Here is an 18,659-nt window from a genome sequence, read left to right as displayed (position 1 = left end):
CCTTGGGACCCGTGTACAGACGTCCACTGAATCTTACGTGGCGTATATCCAGGACGTCCTCGCTCTTTGCCGCAAAGTAGATAACAATATGGCAGAGGCAGACAAGGTCAGCCCCGTCTTAAAGGGCATCGTGGATGACGCGTTTAACCTGCTTGTTTATAAGAACATCACAACGGCCAATGAGATCATTAACGAATGTCACCGCTTTGAAGACGCGAAAAGTCGCCGCATAGTTCGACAGTTTACTCGTCTAGCTAATACCGCAGCTTCATCGACGTGCGAAGACGTTTGCCCACCGCGTGAGCCCACCTCCTGCGAGAACGTCGTACGTATAGTTCGGCCAGAAATCGAAGCAGCGTCTCCTTCCACGCCAGTCACGCAGAGCTTTGACGATTCCAGGCCGCTTGTGTCTCTCATTCAGTCGGTAATTCGCCAAGAACTGGCCAATGTGGGTCTTCCGTCCATCTGCCCCGCTTGCCGTCCTGACTTTGCTTCGTCTGCTGCCTCTGCCCCTGTTCACCGGAGCCAATACGGTCCATGTCCGAGCTATCGCGACCCGGCCGAAGGGCACACCCATGACGATAGACCCATCTGCTTTTACTGTGGACGTGTGGGCCACATCTCTAGCCACTGTCGAAGTTCCTGGCCAGCCGACTCTCGACCAAGCTTTCCCGCCTACCGCCGCTCCCCACTAAATCCTCGCCCGCCACCACTCTCCACCGAGGTCGAAGGCGCACTTGACAACGCTCGAGCCACCGCGACCAGCCGATCGCCATCACCACATAGTCGTCGCTGCCGTTCGCCCCAGCTGCGTCGCTCTCCATCCCCAGCTTACCGTCGCCGCTCTCCGACGGGAAACTAATTGGGGCAGCTCCTGGAGGGGACGCTGCTCTAGAACACCGGCCTGAAATTCCTCTGCTAACCCTGCCTACTAATCGGAACCTTCTGGACGTGGACGTGGATGGTTTACCCGTTACAGCACTCATCGACACTGGAGCCCAAATTTCCATCATGAGTGCGGAGCTTCGAACGCGCTTGAAAAAAGTACTTACCCCTGCCCCGACTCGACGGCTCCAGGTCGCCGATAGTGGAACTCCGGCTGTGCTTCGAATGTGTACTGCTCGTGTCTGTGTCGCCGGTCGCCACACGTCCGTTTTGTTTAGTGTTCTTGAACGTTGCCCTCACAATGTGATCCTCGGACTCGACTTTTTGTCTGCCCATTCTGCTCTGATTGACTGTTCCGCCGGTGTTGTACAACTTGACCTACCCCTACCTGTTCCCATTGACCTTCCTGCTGAAGCTCCAGTTCAGCTTTGTTCCGCGGATTTTATACGCCTGCCTTCTCTTGCAGCAACCTTCATCCCTGTTTAGCCAGCCCACCTGTACCTCACGGAGACTATGCCCTTACTCCCTCGACGTCAGTCCTGCTTTCTTACAATGTCTCCTTCCCACACACCATCGTTTCTGTTGCGGACAATCAGACATGTCTTCCCATCCTAAATTTCGGAGAGTGCCCGCAAGTAGTTCCTCGAGGCATGTCTCTTGCCACGTTGTCACCAAAGCACGAGTGCCACATTTCTGCTCTATGTGTTGCGCCGTCTTCGACCACTGTTCATTCTGCGCCTTCTGCATCAGTCCCGACCGACGACTTTACAAAGATAATTGCACCGGACCTCTCAACCCAACAAGCCGCACAGCTCCGTGGTCTCCTCGAGTCCTACTGCGACATTTTCGATCTGAACGATCGCCCTTTGCGTCAAACTACGGTCGTGACGCATCGGATAAAAACCGGCGATGCAGCACCTGTTCGCAGACGCCCATACCGGATGTCGCCCTCTGAGCGACAAGTTATCCAGAGCGAGGTTGACAAGATGCTTGCCAAAGGGATTATTGAACACTCTTCCAGCCCGTAGGCGTCCCGTGTTGTTCTCGTCAAAAAGAAGGATAACAGCTGGCGATTCTGCGTTGACTATCGTCATCTAAACACGATCACCAAGAAAGATGTATATCCACTTCCCCGCATTGACGATGCTCTGGATTGTCTCCACGGTGCCACTTATTTTTCATCTATAGACCTTCGCTCTGGATATTGGCAAATTGCCGTGGATGAAATGGACCGTGAAAAGACCGCATTCGTCACACCAGCGGCCTATATCAGTTCCGAGTAATGCCATTTGGCTTGTGCAATGCCCCGGTGACCTTTGAACGGATGATGGACATGCTCTTGCGTGGTTTGAAATGGTCCCTCTGTTTGTGCTACTTGGATGACGTCATCGTATTCTTTTCAACTTTTGCGACTCATCTTGAAAGACTTTCATCTGTTCTTTCTGTTTTTCGCACCGCTGGCTTGCAGCTCAACTCATCCAAGTGCCACTTCGGTCACCGCCAAATAACCATGCTCGGACGCCTTGTCGATTCGTCAGGCATTCGCCCCGACCCCGCTAAAGTTCATGCTGTGCAGAATTTCCCCGTAGCAACTTGTGCCAAAGATGTTCGCAGCTTTATGGGCCTTTGCTCTTACTTCCGCAGGTTTGTGGAAAATTTCGCCCATGTTGCCCGTCCCCTTACTGACCTCCTGAAGAAAGACGTTCCTTTCTGTTGGGGCACTGAACAAGCGTCTGCTTTCTCGCAGCTCATCACGCTGCTTACCACAGCTCCTATTCTCGCCCATTTTGACCCCTCCGCTCCGACAGAAATCCGCACTGACGCCAGTGGCTACGGCATCGTCGCAGTTTTAGCTCAACGCCAATGTGGGCACGACCGCGTTATCGCCTACGCCAGTCGCCTCCTCTCTCCCGCCGAGTGCAATTACTCGATTACTGAGCGCGAGTGCCTCGCCCTCATTTGGGCGGTGGGCAAGTTCCGACCCTACATATATGGTCGACCATTTACAGTTACAACCGACCGCCACGCCCTTTGTTGGCTTTCCTCCCTCAAGGATCCCACCGGACGCCTCGGTCGCTGGGCCCTACGGCTGCACGAATACACATACACTCTGGTCTACAAGTCGGGTCGTCTACATCAGGACGCCGACTGCCTGTCTCGTCATCCCGTCGATGTACCGGACGGTTTAGTGGATGTCGCACCGATCTGCGTTCTTTCGCTCTCAGCCTTGCAAGACATTGGCGCTGAACAACGACGCGAGAGTCGTTACGCCCCATTATCGAACGCCTGCTCTCTGCTCCGTCTGACCCATCTCTTCACATGTTCGTGCTACAAACTGGCATCCTGTATCGTCGCAACATGCATCCCGACGGGCCCGAGCTCCTAACCGTCATTCCGTCTCCTCTGCAACAGATTGTACTGCAGGAACTGCACGACGTTCCCACCGCGGGACACCTTGGCGTCACGCGGACCTATGACCGAATTCGGCGACGGTTTTTCTGGCCCCTTCTCAGCCGCTCCGTCCGGCGCTATGTTGCCGCGTGTGTGTAGTGTCAACGCCGAAAAAGACCACCTGTGTGTCCTGCCGGACTGCTGCAGCCTTTGGATATACCGGCCGACCCTTTTTTTCGCGTTGGCGCTGATCTTCTCGGACCATTCCCTATATCGAAGGACGGAAATAGGTGGATTGCCGTCGCTACGGACTATACAACTCGCTGTGCCATTATTAGAGCCCTACCGACCAGCTGCGCTACAGACGCCGCTGATTTCTTGCTTCACGACGTTATCTTGCACCACGGTGCACCTCGTCAACAATTCACCGATCGCGGCAGATACTTTCTTGCCAAAGTCATAGACGACCTACATCGATCATGTGCTACTAAACACAAACTTACTACCGCTTACCATCCTCAAACTAACGGTCTTACCGAACGCCTGAGCCGCACAATAACTGACATGCTGGCAATGTATGTTTCCTCCGATCATCGCGACTGGGCATTTGTCACGTTCGCCTACAATTCCTCGCGCCACGACACAGCTGGCTATTAACCCTTCTATCTCCTCTTCGGCCGTGAGCCGACTTTGCCTTTCGAGACTCTCCTTTCGACCACACTCGACTCGCCGACAGAGCACACTCGGGATGTCATAGCCACAGCGACCCAAGCACGCCAGATTGCCCGCATTCGTCTTTCTGCTTCACAGACACGCCAGAAGTGCCGTTACGACGAGCGCCATCACGACTTGAACTACGAACCAGGTGCTGTTGTGCTAGTTTGGTATCCAACTCGGCATGTTGGTCTTTCCGAAAAATTCCTCTCGCGATACTACGGCCCTCACTGCATCCTTCGCCAGGTGACCCCTGTCACATATGAAGTGTCTCCGCTGAATGCCGCGGTGCCTTCACCTCTCTCTGACATCATCCACGTCAGCTGTCTCAAACCTTACCTTTCTCAGACCGATGAGCCGCACCAATCAGGTGCTTTTTCCGACGGGGGTGATGTCACAGTCGGTGATGTGGAAAGAAGACGACGCTGATGGTGGTCTTAGAGACGACGAAGAAGTGTTTAGCAGTATCGATGCTCTACGCTTGTTGGCTCAGCCATTAAAAGCCACTTGTAAATAGACGAACGCTTCTTCCTTCCCGTAACAATATATAAGGACTGCTGAACCATCAACGACATCATAAAAAGTGCCGACGCTTTGAAGCACCAAAGAGGCTTCGTGTCATTCGTGCCGCTCCCTTACACTGCCATCATTACCTCAACGTGTCAGGACGTCCAGCCGCGTGGTACCTAAAGCTTGCTGCGTCCTGGACGGCATCATATTGAGGCCGCGTCTCCGTCAGTTTCTAAAACCCGTCGTATACGACGAGCCGCATTCGCAGTATCGTTGATCGAAGCGGTCGTACACGGAAGAGTTGGCGAAAGCAGACATTCATCCCATCTATGCCGGAAATTACCCTGCGGTACCTCCCCGCACATAATCGACCTATCCCAGGTACCGCGATCGAAACCAGTGGCGTACGCTTGACGACAGGGCAATATGATTTAACTGCAAAGTGATAGGCCATACTTCCCGCCATCGCAGCTACCACCGGCTGTCATCACCTCGTCCCCCGTACACTTATCAACCGCAAGACAGTCGGCCTTCTTCATTTCGTCCTCGCAATGACCACCGGACCCTGATGTTCCTGCTCCGACTGCACGCTCGCCATTCCCGCAGACGCCGTTCTCGTTCTCCGCTGCCCGGTCGTGGTACCCTCGTCGTCCATCTTCATAAATATAACCAGTGCAGCCCCCAGAGGTGATGCTGCATTGGCGAACCAGCCCAGATATCCTTTGTTGAGCCTGGCTACCCGACGAAATGTTTTGGATGCAGAAGTGGACGGCGCGCTTCTTTAGGCCACATAGACACTGGGGTACAACTATATGTCATGAGTGCTCGCCTTTGTCGCCGTTTCCGCAAGGCTCTTACACCCGCCACGTCACCTGTCATTCGAGTTCCCTATGGCAGTACACCTTCCCTCTTTGGCATGTGCACTGCGCGTGTGAGATTCGCTGGCCACCAGAGCTCCATTCAATTCGCCGTTCTACAGCAGTGTATCCAGACGTCATCATCGGTCATGACTTCCTGAGCACCCATTCTGCTCTCATTGAGAGCTCATCTGGCCTTCTACACAACACAGGTTAACACATCTGGCCTTCTACACAGCGACAGGTTAAGGAATGATGAACTCCCTCCTTCATGACCTGGACGATGTAGTCGTTTTTTCGCCTACATTACCCATTCATCAACGACGATTATCGGCTCTTTTACAGCTATTTCGCAACGCCAAGCTTCAAAGCACCCGGCTTCAACTAAACCACTCCGAATGCCATTTCGGACACCGAGAGAAGACCATACGTGGGTATCTTGCTGATGCAGCGGGTATCCGACCTGACCCTGCCAAAGTACGCGCTGTTACCAACTTTCTAACCCCCCTTCTACGCAAAATGTTCGCTCCTTATTTGGCTTCTGCTGTTACTTTGTCACTTTGTGAAATACCGCAGATAGCACGGCGTCCTACATGCCTGCTCAAGAAAAGCGTTCCTTTCACCTAGGGTCCTGCCCAATGCCTGCCTTTTCGCATCTAAGTGCATTACTCACTATGCTACCTGCGTTGGCTGGCTGTGATGATTGTGTTCCCAGGCAATTCCATGCAGACTCCAGTGGCCATGGCCTCAGCGCTGCTCTGGTTCAATGTTAACGTGGTCAGGACCTTGTCAAGCGTATACCAGCCGCTTGCTTTCCACGGCTGTGCGGAATTATTGGATTACAGAAGGAGATTGCTCCCTCTTGTAATGCCGTCACAAAATTTATCTCTTATCTGTATGGCAGACATTTCTTTTACGGTCATCACTGACCATCACGCTCTCTGCTGGTTGTTTTCACTCAAAGATCCCATGGGTTGCCTTGGACTTTGGACATTGGGGCTTCAAGAATACTGATATACAGTCATGTACAAGTCTGGCTGTTTGCATCGGGATGCGACTGCCGTTCTTGGTACCTGTCTACCAACGGGAACTTGCACCGAGCTACTACAGTTCTTGTGTGCTTGTCATCGCATTGATCTGCTCCTACGCAAGTTTATCGACTGTCTCAACTCCGAGGATCCCGATGCCTTTTTCGGTCTCCGTTTGCTACATGATGACATTTTACATCGTCGGAGTTTGCGTTTTGATGGTTCTGACTTGTTACTTGTGATTCCGGTACACCTCCGCTCGACTGGACTGTTCTATCCAGCTTCATGATTCGCCAACAGTGGTGCACCTTGACGATTCGCATACATACGATCGCGCACGCCGTAAGTTGTACTCTCCTGGCATGCTACGCTCGACGCTTCGTTACATGGCCTCTTGTGGCCTTTGTTAGCAGCCGGAACAGCCGCTAATCCCACCTTCTGGCCATATTCAGCCTGTCGACGTTCAATTTGAGCCGGTTCATCGAATAAGCCTTGATTACGTGGCCGGTTTCACTGCCTGTAAAGAAAGAAGGATGGAGCGTGTTGTGACAGAATGACGTCAAGGCCACACCCCCTGTTCGTACCTAGATAAACAGCGCGCGTTTTGGGAATAAAACCATTCCTATTACTGCTATCTAAGTAGCGTCTCTATGCATCCTACGACAAGTGGCGGCGAAGATGGGATCCGAAGCCAAGGCCGAGATCGCGCAGTACAAAAAGAATGGCGAAGTTTTTGGATTTTCAGTCTTTCGTCGATGATGCCGAAGAAGATTTCATGCCTTATGTTGAAAGATTTGACCACTACTGGAAAGTGACCTAAAACAAAGATGACCGCCTGAAGAAATCCGCCTTTACAACGGCCATTGATAAACGCCCCTACAAAATGCCGAAGGACCTGTTGCTACCAGCGAAGCCAGAATACAAATCATTCGATGAAATCGTCGCAGTCCTGAGAGAACCTTACTCTCCGGGAAGCAAAGTTATCGCAGAAAGGTTCATGTTTATTCGCCGCTACCAGATGCAACGTGATAGAATTTCCGCATTTGCAGTGGAACTGCGCCATATGGCAGCAAGATGCGATTTTGGGCCGTTCCTGAACGATGATTTTCGAGACAGGTTCGTGGCTGGCTTCAGCGACGCTTCGATTCAAGCCAGCCTTCTGAAGAAAAAGGAGCTAAGCTTCGAAACTGCATATCACCTAGCAAGAAGCGCGGAACGGGCTGCGAAAGAATCCAAAGGCTTCCGCCCAACCTCTGACAAGACTTTTCTCGACGAAGGTGTCCACGTCGTTCAGAAGGGTCAACAAAGACAAAAGGCGAGGATTTCGGTGGGTCTTGCAGCAGGTAACTCATGCTACCGATGTGTGGAGCAATACGATGCTGGAGACTGCTCATATTGAAAGGCAAAGTGCCAATATTGCAACATGACTGGTCATGTGGCTCGGGCGTGCAAGAAAAGAAACACGAGAAGCGGTTAATGCATTCAACGACAACGATGAAGAAGGGGAAGAGTTGCAACTTTTTCACGTTCAGCAAAGTGGACCGACGACTCGACCTTACCGAGTGCAAGTGCACATTGCAGGTACGCCGGTGGAAGTGCAGATAGACACAGGAGCCACTGCCTCGATTATTAGCAAGAGCGTCTTTTCGTCCCTGTCTTGTTTACAGCCACCAGTCAAAACAGGACTGCAACTTAGAACGTACGGAGGCGCACCACTGGAAATTGGAGGGCAAGCGGAAGTGCCTGTGGTCTACCGAGAATAACGCAAGACGTTGCCTATTGTGGTTGTACCTGGAAGGAAGCCGTCACTACTTGGACGTGACTGGCTTGCAGAACTGAGGATTGACTGGAAGAGCGTATTCACGGTGCAGACAGACGGAATGGTGGACGAGCTGCTACGCAATTACAGCGACGTTTCTTCGACGGAGGTAGGACTAATAAAGGGATACAAGGCACAACTGGTCCTGAAGGAAGACGCCAGACCAGTTTGCTGCAAGGCTCGACCAGTTCCCTTTTCCCTGCGGACAGCAGTCGAAGAAGAAATTCGACAGCTCGAACGGAACGAGGTCCTGGTTCCCGTAGCACAAAGCGACTGGGCTACACCAGTGGTTGTTGTCCCTAAGGCAGACAAGAAGGTTAGGCTGTATGGAGACTTCAAAATTACCTTAAATCCTTGCATAATGACGGAGCACTATCCATTACCCTTAGTAGAAGACATCTTTGCAGTAATTACGGAAGGCAAGGTTTTCACGGTCTTAGACCTGACTACTGGGTACCAACAAATAGAAGTGCTCCGCATGCCATATGAAATTTTCAGTGCCCCAGCCACATTCCAGTCGGTGATGGATCAAGCATTAAAAGGCGTGAAGGGCGTTGCCTGCTATCTCGATGATGTCCTCATCATGGGAGCGTCCGAAAGGGAATGTTTCCAACGCGTTGAAGCCGTCCTTACTCGGTTTCGGGAGCACGGCGTTCGGCTCAAGCAAGAGAAATGTAATTTCTTCAAAGACTCTGTCACCTATCTGATGCATATTATTAGCGCAAGTGGAATTAAGCTGTGCACGGGAAAGGTTGAAGCTGTTAGGAATGCGCCAGCTCCAAGGAATGAATCGGAACTAAGAGCGTACCTTGGCATGCTATCTTTTTACTCCAAGTTAATCCCCAACATGTCTACACAGCTGAAACCCCTATATCAATTATTGAAGGGAACTCGGCAGAGGCAGTGGCCGAAAGACGCTGAAGAGTGCTTCCAGCGGAGCAAGCGTTGGTTCACGAGTGACAGTGTTCTACCCTTCTGCAATCCGGAGAAGTCAATAGGCCTTGCAGCAGACGCGTCTGCATACGCAGTGCTCTTCCACAAAATCGAAGGAAATGAAAAACCGATAGCGTACGCTTCGCGAACACTCAGTAAAGCAGAGACTGGGTACTCCCGAATAGAGAAAGAAGCGCTTACCGTGGTGTTCACTATCAAACGATTTCACAAATATATTTATGGACGAGAGTTCATTATATACTCTGATCACCTGCCATTAAATGGTTTACTCGGACTCAACAAGCCCATTCCAGCACTATCAGATGCCCGAATGCAGCGCAGGATGCGGCTACTTGCGGCCTACCGTTACAAATGGGTATATAGGAAAGGGAAGGCTCTCGCTAATGCCGGCGCATTATCGCGGCTTCCGCTAAAGAACGAAGCTGACCTCAGTGACTACGTGTAGTTTTTCGCGGCAACAGACGAACTGCCGTTATCAGCTGAAGATATTCGGAAAGCAACAAAGGACCCAGTCCTATTCAAGGTCCACTTCTTCACATTAAATGGATGGCCAGCAAAAGTTGCCGATGAAAATTTAGCACCGTACTTTACTAGACGCCATGGACTATCGTTACCCAGCGAGACCGGGTAACCTGGGGCAATCGCGTAATTGTGCCACGTGCGCTTGTTACGCCGGTTTTAAAATTGCTGCACGAAGGACATCCAGGCACGACTAGAATGAAAATGCCTGCGAGGAGCCATGTGTGGCGGCCCCAGCAAACTTCGGACATAGAAGACACGGTCCAGAGCTGTGCAGTCTCTCAATTTAGGCTAAACGCGCCGTCCCAGGTAGACTTCACTCCTTGGGCCCGTGCTAGCAAACGATGGGAAAGAGCGCACTTGGACTTCGCTTTTGCAAACTCATGCTGGTTACTAGTCTTGATAGACGCTTATTCCAAATGGGCAGAACTTGTGTGCATGAAAACAACTACAGCGGAAGGAACTGTGCAAGAGCTGCGAAGAATATTTGCCAGTTTCGGTCTACCGCAAATGGTCGTCACAGACAATGGACCACAGTTCACGTCTGCTCAGTTCTCTACGTTCCTTGCCTCCAATGGCATACGCCACCTCACTTCGCCTTATCATCCTGCTTCGAATGGGGCGACGGAACGACTTGTGCAAACCGTCAAGAAAAGCCTACAAAAGCAAATTGGAGAGCATAAAAAGCATGGCAAGTCTATGCAGCATTGCGTCGATCAATTTTTATTCTCGTACAGGAACACGCCCTGCGCATCGACAGGGATTACGCCAGCTCAGTTGTTTTTGACATGGGCCCCAAGAAGACGTCTTAGCCTCCTGCAGCCGGTGCTGAGTAACCGCTTGAAGACTGAATCGCGTCAGCCCACTTTTGCCCGCTCAAGGTCAACATGCCGCGAGTTCACCGCAGGTGACGATGTGTGAGCGAAAGCAACTCGTCCGGGCGACCCTCCTTTGGTTAGCAGGTACCATCACGCGCCGTGTTAGTGCTGCCACGTATACAGTGCGGGTGAATAACGAAGAACGCTTTGTGCATGCGGACCATATCGTTTCAGCTAAGCGCCCGGATTACCAGCCAGCCAGAAGCTCGCATTCAGTCCTACAACTTCCAGGACGGCTCGGTCAAGCAGACCCCATGGCGGCCCGAGAAATGGCAGCCCTTCCAGACCGTCCACAGGGCAACGATAAGACACTACAACACCAATCTTCACATGAGCTCCTAGCATCGAGGCGCCTTGAAGATCACCTGGCGATATCCGGCCCCGAGGGCTCGGTGCAGGTTCCAGTGCAGTCTACTCCTGAAAGCTTAAGGCGTAGTACACGAACACGCAAGAAACCAGATAGATGAGCATACATGTAAAAAGAAAATTAAAGCTGACAGAAGTGTTGTGACAGAATGACGTCAAGGCCACACACCCTGTTCGTACCTAGATAAACAGCGCGCGTTTGGGAATAAAGCCATTCCTATTCCTGCTATCTGAGTAGCGTCTGTATGCATGCTACAACAGGGCGCGGTCGCTGCAGATTATGCGACGCGATTACCGATCACCTGTGGTCTTCGGACCAGCTGCGCGACCGATCGTTGCGGGCTTCTTTCTCCGTGACGTCATTCTCCCGCATGGGGCCCCTCTGCAACTCCTAACCGACCCGGCAGTCAGTTTCCCTTGAAGGTGGTCAGGGACATTCTACGGTCCTGCTCGACGCCACACAAACTGACCGCGGCCTACCATCCACAGAAGAATGGCTTGACGGAGCGACTCAGTCGAGTAATTACTAACATGCTGGCAATCTGTGTCCGCCGATGGCCAGGATTCGGACACTGCCTTGCCTTTTGTAACATTTGCGTATAACACGCCAAGATATGAGACCGCTGATTATTCGCCTTTCTCTCTTATTCAGCCTAAATCCTGCGCTGACCATGGACACGCGGGTGGCTTCTTCAGCGTGTCGCCCTAAAGAGTATGCTAACGACGCTGTCGCGCGTGCTGATCATGGAGGTCAATTGCCCGCGCTCGATTCAGCAAGTCGCAGATCCACCAGCAATTTCGATGCGACAGCCATCACTGGACTATCCTTAATGTCCCTCGGTCTCTTGTCCTCCACTGGTACGCAGGACGCAGTGTCGGGCTTTTTGAGAAGAGCTGTTTCCGTACTACGGCCCCTAACGGGTGTGCCGCCAAGTGGCTGACGTAAGCTACGAAAGTGCTCCGTTGTCTTCGTCCCCATTGGCTCTACCTCGCACTGATATCGTGCGCGTCTTTCGTCTGAAGCCGTATCATGTCCCATAAGCTGATTAACCTTGCGTATGCGGTGAACCTTTTCTATGCCGCTGTATTTTGACTGCACCGAGTCGGTGCTGTCGCCGCTGGAGGGCAATGTTACGAGCCACCTGTCGTGCGGACGAAAAAGACGTCGCATAGCAGACAAGAAAGAGGGTGAGCTGTGCCCCGGCTCGCCATATTTTTTGTTTTGGTGCCGCTCGTTGACACTGTAAAAGTGTACATAAACCATTTTTCAGATGTCCCCGTAACAATACATTATATTGTAATCTTGGGCCTAAGCTTTTTTCCGTCTCGCAATGTTTCAAGCACGCTGCTTAATGGATGCAATATGAGATGATCTCAAAAAACGTAAGCGCCTCTTGCAGAACACATACGCAAATTATTGTCTTAGAATAATTGTTATTTTAAAGCAATATACCGTGGAACACGTTACTAACACACTTAAAGAGCCTTTTTCCAACCAGCGCAATGATAAGGAAACGTAATAAAAGAAAGATGAACTAATAATCCTCGTTTTTTCTCTTTCATGTCTTGATACTTGCCCTAATGGAGGAAATGGAGAATTAACAGGCAGAAATTGTTTTATGCAAAAAGGTTTTCATTTTCAGCATTTGGACATACGATAGGTGGTAGTGATGACCAGTTTAAAAAAGTAGGTTTTAACGTGTAATCCTACTGTGACGTGACTTTGCGACTCTAGGCAGCCAGCTTTCTCGGTGTCGACGTTGTAGACGCAATTTCAGAGAAAGCGAGTTTATTGGCACTACAGAAAGATGCGAGACAGGTAGAACACGTGGTTAAGAGCTTTCGCTTAGTGTGACCTATAGTTCAAGTCGAGTTGCAATGCCATTCTTGTTCCTACACGTTTTTCGCCTCTACTCTGGTTTCATTCATTGATTGTATCTTTTCTTGAACACCACTCAGGTCACTTCCGGTGGCGAACAGCCACTCGCTGAAGAAAGAGGCGCCAAGCCTAGGGAGGAAGGCTACCGACAAAGCGATAACATTCCTGGGCAAGAACTTGTACTTCAGGAAAAATCGAAGAAACACGGAGAAAAGCTCCTGCCTGAGGAACCGTTCTTTCAAGGTGCCGATATGTCTGGAGCCTTTTCCCCTGATGTACCTGATCACGTGGTCACAGAGGGGGCCAGACTGCCTGAGCTTAAAGAAGACGAAAAAGAAGTCGGACAAGGGCATGTGCAGGCCACTTTGGTTTCCAAGAAACCTCGGCAGAGTGTACAAGAAATGCTCCTGCAAAATATGGCCCTGCCTATTTCTCCTACCAACGAAGATCTACTAAGCGACATGTGCATCCGGGTGTGTCCAGCACCGAATCCTTCAGGCTCCCAAACAACATTGATGGAACAAGGCCAAGAAGTTGCTGGCACAGGGCTCGGGGTTGGACAAGCTTCGGGCGAGGGAATGCAAGGACAGCAAGGACTGCAGGAACTTGGCGAACCGAAGCCGAAGGAGTCGCTCACAGCGGGTCGTGCAAGACAACAGCCTGGTCAGGCATCACCAAAACTGGCATCCAGTGCAAAAAGTATAACAGCGGGGTCTTCAAAGCCACATCGATCTAAACATTCCAAGCACAGACACGCTGCGGACAAAGTAAGCAAGAACTTATACTGGTCAAGGGTAACGGGAAATCTGTTCTCATGAACGCAAGTGTTTCACGATAGCACTGGGAAGGAATGCCGTAAATAAATTATGAAACATCAGTCGTACTCGTAGGTTAAGTAGCTGCCGAATACTGGCACCTCTGGAAAAAGGAAACAGTGACAATGCGAAGCTGATGTGCTAAGTGTGTTGTGGCTGCTCCCCTAACCACAAAAATGATGCAGAGCCTTGTTCTTGGAATGATTTCAGCAGATCGGGTGGCTTCTCGGTAAGCAATGAATCACTCTTCGTAAAAATAAAGCGAGAATGAGCCGGGCCATTTTTACTGCCTGTTCCAGGAGATACAGCGGCGGCATTTCGCCGGAAGAATGAGAAATCTGACGGCGCATAACCATGGCTTGGTCGATGCGCATTCGGATTCCGAAAAAGAATTCAGACAAGTTCGGGTGAAATTTTATAAGCGAAATTTCAGTGGAGAGCTAGCAGAACCTCTTTGTTAGGAAATTCGCCGAACAACAAAAATGCTTTTGAAACAGCAATCTATATGCCGATAACATAGGTCACCTATGGCTGAAACAGGGTCGCTTTTATACAGCGCCGTTTTGGACCTTTGGATTACAGTTTAAATCCAAGTGATTTGCTACTCAGCCTTCAATAATACCTGCATATTTATTAATCAAGGTATTTTAACTCCACTCCAGAACGAGAGTTCTCAAAACAGTCTCAAATGTCTCTTGTATTACTCGATCCCATTCCTTATACTGATTTGATGCTCTCGTCACATCGCTTAACCATCTGTGATCCTCGATTGCGTTCTCCTTCACATGTAACCCATTCGGTTACATGGTATAGCACAAACTTTCAAATATTTTGTGTCAGTCAGAGTTGGCGATATATGCACGTTACCACCTATGCGCAATGAAGCGTAAGTTCACCATGACAAAGACGTAAGCTGGTAAAATATATATGCTTAATTGCGTCAGTAGGACGTGCCACGCAAGAACTTCCCCTCGATACCAAACTAGTGTCGATCGCACATAGGAACGACACTTTTCGAGCCGCTATGAAACACTTCCATCAGCTCAGGCAGTAGAATGTTGGCAGCTGTGAAATCACGCTCTCAAATAAGACGAAATAAAAATTAAAAAAAAATTTAGGTGTCCGAAATTGTTTCACTGCGTCAGAATACCGTTCGAATGTGTCTCTCTGCGGTTCAAAATCTTGTCGCTTCGAATACCGTTCGAATGTGTCTCTCTGCGGTTCAAAATCTTGTCGCTTCTCGTTAATGGCTTTTGCGGCAAACAATTCCAGTTATCCCGAGAAAATACAAATATGGTGGACAACATCAAAGTGCCTTCAATTTTTCTGTTAGATGGTTCCTAGTTCCTAGCTGAATGGGAATGTTTCATTCTAGCAGACAAATTGACGGTGTGATAATAATAGCACGCCCTACTTCAGCTTGCAACTGTGTTTAAATTTGAATTATGTTATTACCCTGCAGAATCCAGATCAGCGCCGCAAGCAAGTGCTATATAAGCCCTCAGGGGGTTTAGTTCCGGCCGACATTGACGCACCGCATACAAGTGTGCCACCAAAGACTGAGAATCTTCGAGTTGAAGGTGCGGCCGACTCGACCAGTGCAGCTCAAGAACATATTCCAGAGCCTATGGAAGCTCAGCGAAGGAGAGTCGGACAAGCAAACGAAACGCCCTCCAAGAGGTCTTCTAAGTCGATGGAGTCCGCTAGGAGAGCGTCGACAACCCACATACTAGCTTCACACGTAGAGGAGAAACCACAAGGGAGAACTGTCATCGGGACGGAAGTGCCACGTGCAATTTCCAGTGGTCAAGAAGTGCATCCGGCAAGAGTTGCTTTGACTACAAATGCTAAAGCAGAAAAGGAAGCCAAGCAGAAGCACAAGAACAAGGAGAAAAAGCAGAAGAAGGGGAAGAGTCGAGGCGTTCCTCCGTCTTAGTCCCGCACATCCCCCGCAGGGCCCCAGTGCGCACTCGAATCCGCCGAAAAAGGCCCCCACTTTTGTGGCCGTGGTACTCTGAATGACCCGTGAGGTAGTGGGGTCAAGCAGTATAAGATCCCGAGAACAGACCTGATTCTCTCGTGTGCCATGCCCAATGATCTGATGCCTCAATACAATAAATATGGGGAACCCAATAAGTTGCCATCTGTTTGTGTACTCTGCTTTGAATTTGCAAACAAAATATTTGTGTTGAGCACTGCACCGGTACATTTGTTTCAGCTGTACGAAAAATTATGAAGCAGAGTGTGCATTTGGTTTCTATTGCGTTCTGAAAGATACTGGTTGTCATGAAAGCAACAGGACAGAGGGAAAATAAGCAAAAGACATGATCACATTTGTGAATGACATCGCAGTTGCACGTAAGATATGGTAGCGCAAGACCTGTAGCTTGTCTGATAACGTTTGTGGTTGTACTCAAACAACGGGCGCACAAAACGTCTTGTACAGTGCAAGATATACAGACCTGCATACCCATCGTATTGCACAGATAACTACTGCAACCCTCTACCGAATCTTCTAAACTATGAAATTACATGTGCAAACATGTATTCAGGCCGCTGGTGGACATTTTTAGCATCTGTTCTAGTGATCAATGCATTGCCATATGTGAAACCTCGAATTTTGGGATCACCATTTCCACTGCAGTTCGAACAGCCAGTACTTTGGGCCGTATGCTCTTTACAGACAACATTCAGCGAAGCGCTGATTGGCTACACTCTAAGAAAAGTTCTCACCCTTTCGAGTTTATATTTGCCCCACAACAATAATCGTCATCTGTCTTGCCTGTGCTGTGCTGTGCTCGTTACTTTCCTGTCGGGAATGCTATGTCATGCTGATAACGCGCATAATGCTGGTAACACGCATACCGTTCGTTACTGGAAAGAACCGGGCTCGTCACGTTAAAGAAAGGAAATGCGGACAAGAGAGATGACGATTATTGTTGTGTGGCAAATATACACCCCAAAGGGTGCAACTGTTTTTAGAGTGGAAGTCATTGAGCCTATCTTCATGTCTCTAATTGCATCTCGAGCTGGACGTTATAGGTCTTAATAAAAAAAAGAACACCGGGCCTAAGTTATCAGATTCTGACCATAAAGACAATCGAGACAGGATCATGATCATGGTCAGTGCCAGCGTGCTTTGTTCAGAATCAAACATGTAGCTCCCTTCTTAATTCACTTTGTGGTGCTGGCGGGGTATAGCTGAAGCAACTGCAATGTCAGTTAGTCTTTGGCGTTGAAAATACTCAAACATTTGCGCTACTACATTACGGCACAAAAATGCCATATATACCCCTACGGATTTCGTAAATAAACAAGTTTGTAGTCATGTAGGTAATATGTATATAGCTTGTAATAAGGTAGTTCAAGTGATATGTAATGATATAGTGTATGCGAGGGTACGTTATGACGGAGCATGGACGCAATGCTCTCACACCAGCTAGTATGTCTACGAAAAACATTTAGCTAAATTACTGAGATGTTTGCGTTGGTCGTTTTACGGGTTAAGGAAAAGCTCTTGCAGGTGTAGCCCACATGCTAGAATCTATCCAAAGCTTATGTAAGGCCCTAATTAAATACTTTGCAGCTAATGGCTGTGCATTCAATTTGGTGATGGTGTATGTGCAGGAAAGTTCATGTATCAACAGCATTTAAGGATTCTGCACCTCTTTTCACAGTTGGATATACCCGTTCTGGAGGATTGCATGAGAAAGACGGTCCAATTGGCACATATCCAATGGCTAAATAAAAAAATAAAAGAAATTGTGACATATAGTTAATCTTTGGAGAACCGATCGCTGTGCTTTAGACAAGTATGTAAGCCGGCATTATATTCTTTGTGTTTTGTGTACGAATCGTAAAACAAGGGACATGCCCATTGTGTTAGATCGGCCAAGAACCCATGCACTGACACACGCTGAGCTGCTAAATCAATAGAAATAAAATAAAGCAAACGACCCATTAAACATTGGATTAAAATATCGATGTGATATAGGGCTGCTTGTGAGCCAACATTATAAGTGCGGGTTTTATGCAAGAAGCAAGTTTTTGTTACGCAGAACAAAGTTGGAAATACGTGGTCCTTTTTCTATGCTGTGTTTGACCTTTTGCGAATTTAAGAAAGACAGTTTGGAAAAGCTCTATTGTGACATTGCCCTTGTCAAGTGCCGATTACGCCGAAGTGAATCAGCCGGACAATTCCGGAGAGCCGACGTCTTTGAGCGACTTGCAAGGAAAGCCTGCCCGCGGCACCTTGAGTGCAAGATTAGACGAGTGGGTTCGTCATGGCGGCAAGTGCTACAGCACGTTTCACCAGTTTTGATTGATTCAAATCAGAGTGGCTTTAGTTTTGTCACCTGGTGTCAATAAACTCAAACGCAAGTCAGTGCCCTGTGTGGGTGCTTGCCTCACGTGTTTTTGTTTTTAGCTGTCCCCTTCAAAGGGGCAGTCCTGCGAGTCTACGGAGATTGACTTCTGGCAAACCACTACTGTAGCCATGGGCCACTTCAATGCAAAAGTGGGGGAAAAGCAGGCTGGTCTACAAGCAATGGGCAACTACGGCATCGATACTAGGAACAATAGAGAGGTGGTGGTAGAATTTGCGGAAAGGAATAAGCTCCGAATAATGAACACCTTCAGGGAGCGTAGCAACAGAAAGTGGACCTGGAAAAGCCCTAATGGGGAATCAAGAAACGAAATGGATTACGTGCTTTCTGCCGATCCGAGCATAGTGCAGGATGTAGAAGTGTTAGGCAAAATAAAGCGCAGTGATCATAGGTTAGGGAGGTCTAGGACTCACCTCAATATGAAGAGTGAAAAAGTAGTAAAATTGGTCAAGTAAAAATAACCCAACCCAGAAGCAGTAAGGGTAAAGGAGATCAATTCAGGCTGGTTCTTGCAAACGAATAGGCAGCCCAGGAACAAAGAGATGATGACATAGAGGTACTGAATGAAATCGTAACTAGGCTGGCTTCAGAAGCAGCAATTGAAGTGGTAGGTAAGGCAGCAAGTAAGTAAGCTCTCCCAAGTAGCGAATGACCAAATA

General features: G+C 49.4%; 1 protein-coding gene across 1 annotated transcript; it reads left to right on the top strand.

The window, feature by feature from the left end:
• Positions 1 to 12,899: 12,899 nt before the first annotated feature.
• On the top strand, positions 12,900 to 15,722 carry LOC126524326 (uncharacterized). Its single transcript, XM_050172661.3, has 2 exons — positions 12,900 to 13,567; positions 15,078 to 15,722. The coding sequence occupies exons 1-2, from the start codon at positions 13,052 to 13,054 to the stop codon at positions 15,549 to 15,551; spliced, it is 990 nt and encodes a 329-aa protein (XP_050028618.3). The 5' UTR covers positions 12,900 to 13,051; the 3' UTR covers positions 15,552 to 15,722.
• The last annotated feature ends 2,937 nt before the right edge of the window (positions 15,723 to 18,659 follow it).

The sequence above is a fragment of the Dermacentor andersoni genome, chromosome 3 (assembly GCF_023375885.2).
Source record: "Dermacentor andersoni chromosome 3, qqDerAnde1_hic_scaffold, whole genome shotgun sequence".
NCBI lineage: Eukaryota > Metazoa > Arthropoda > Arachnida > Ixodida > Ixodidae > Dermacentor > Dermacentor andersoni.
Note: the sequence above shows the minus strand (reverse complement) of the source record. Positions and strands in the feature narration are given on the sequence as shown.

Coding starts and splice junctions, on each gene's coding strand:
- LOC126524326 (XM_050172661.3), top strand. CDS start 13,052: ATGTCTGGAGCCTTTTCCCCTGATGTACCTGATCACGTGGTCACAGAG. Junction 13,568..15,077: donor ACAGACACGCTGCGGACAAA/GTAAGCAAGAAC, acceptor ATTACCCTGCAG/AATCCAGATCAGCGCCGCAA.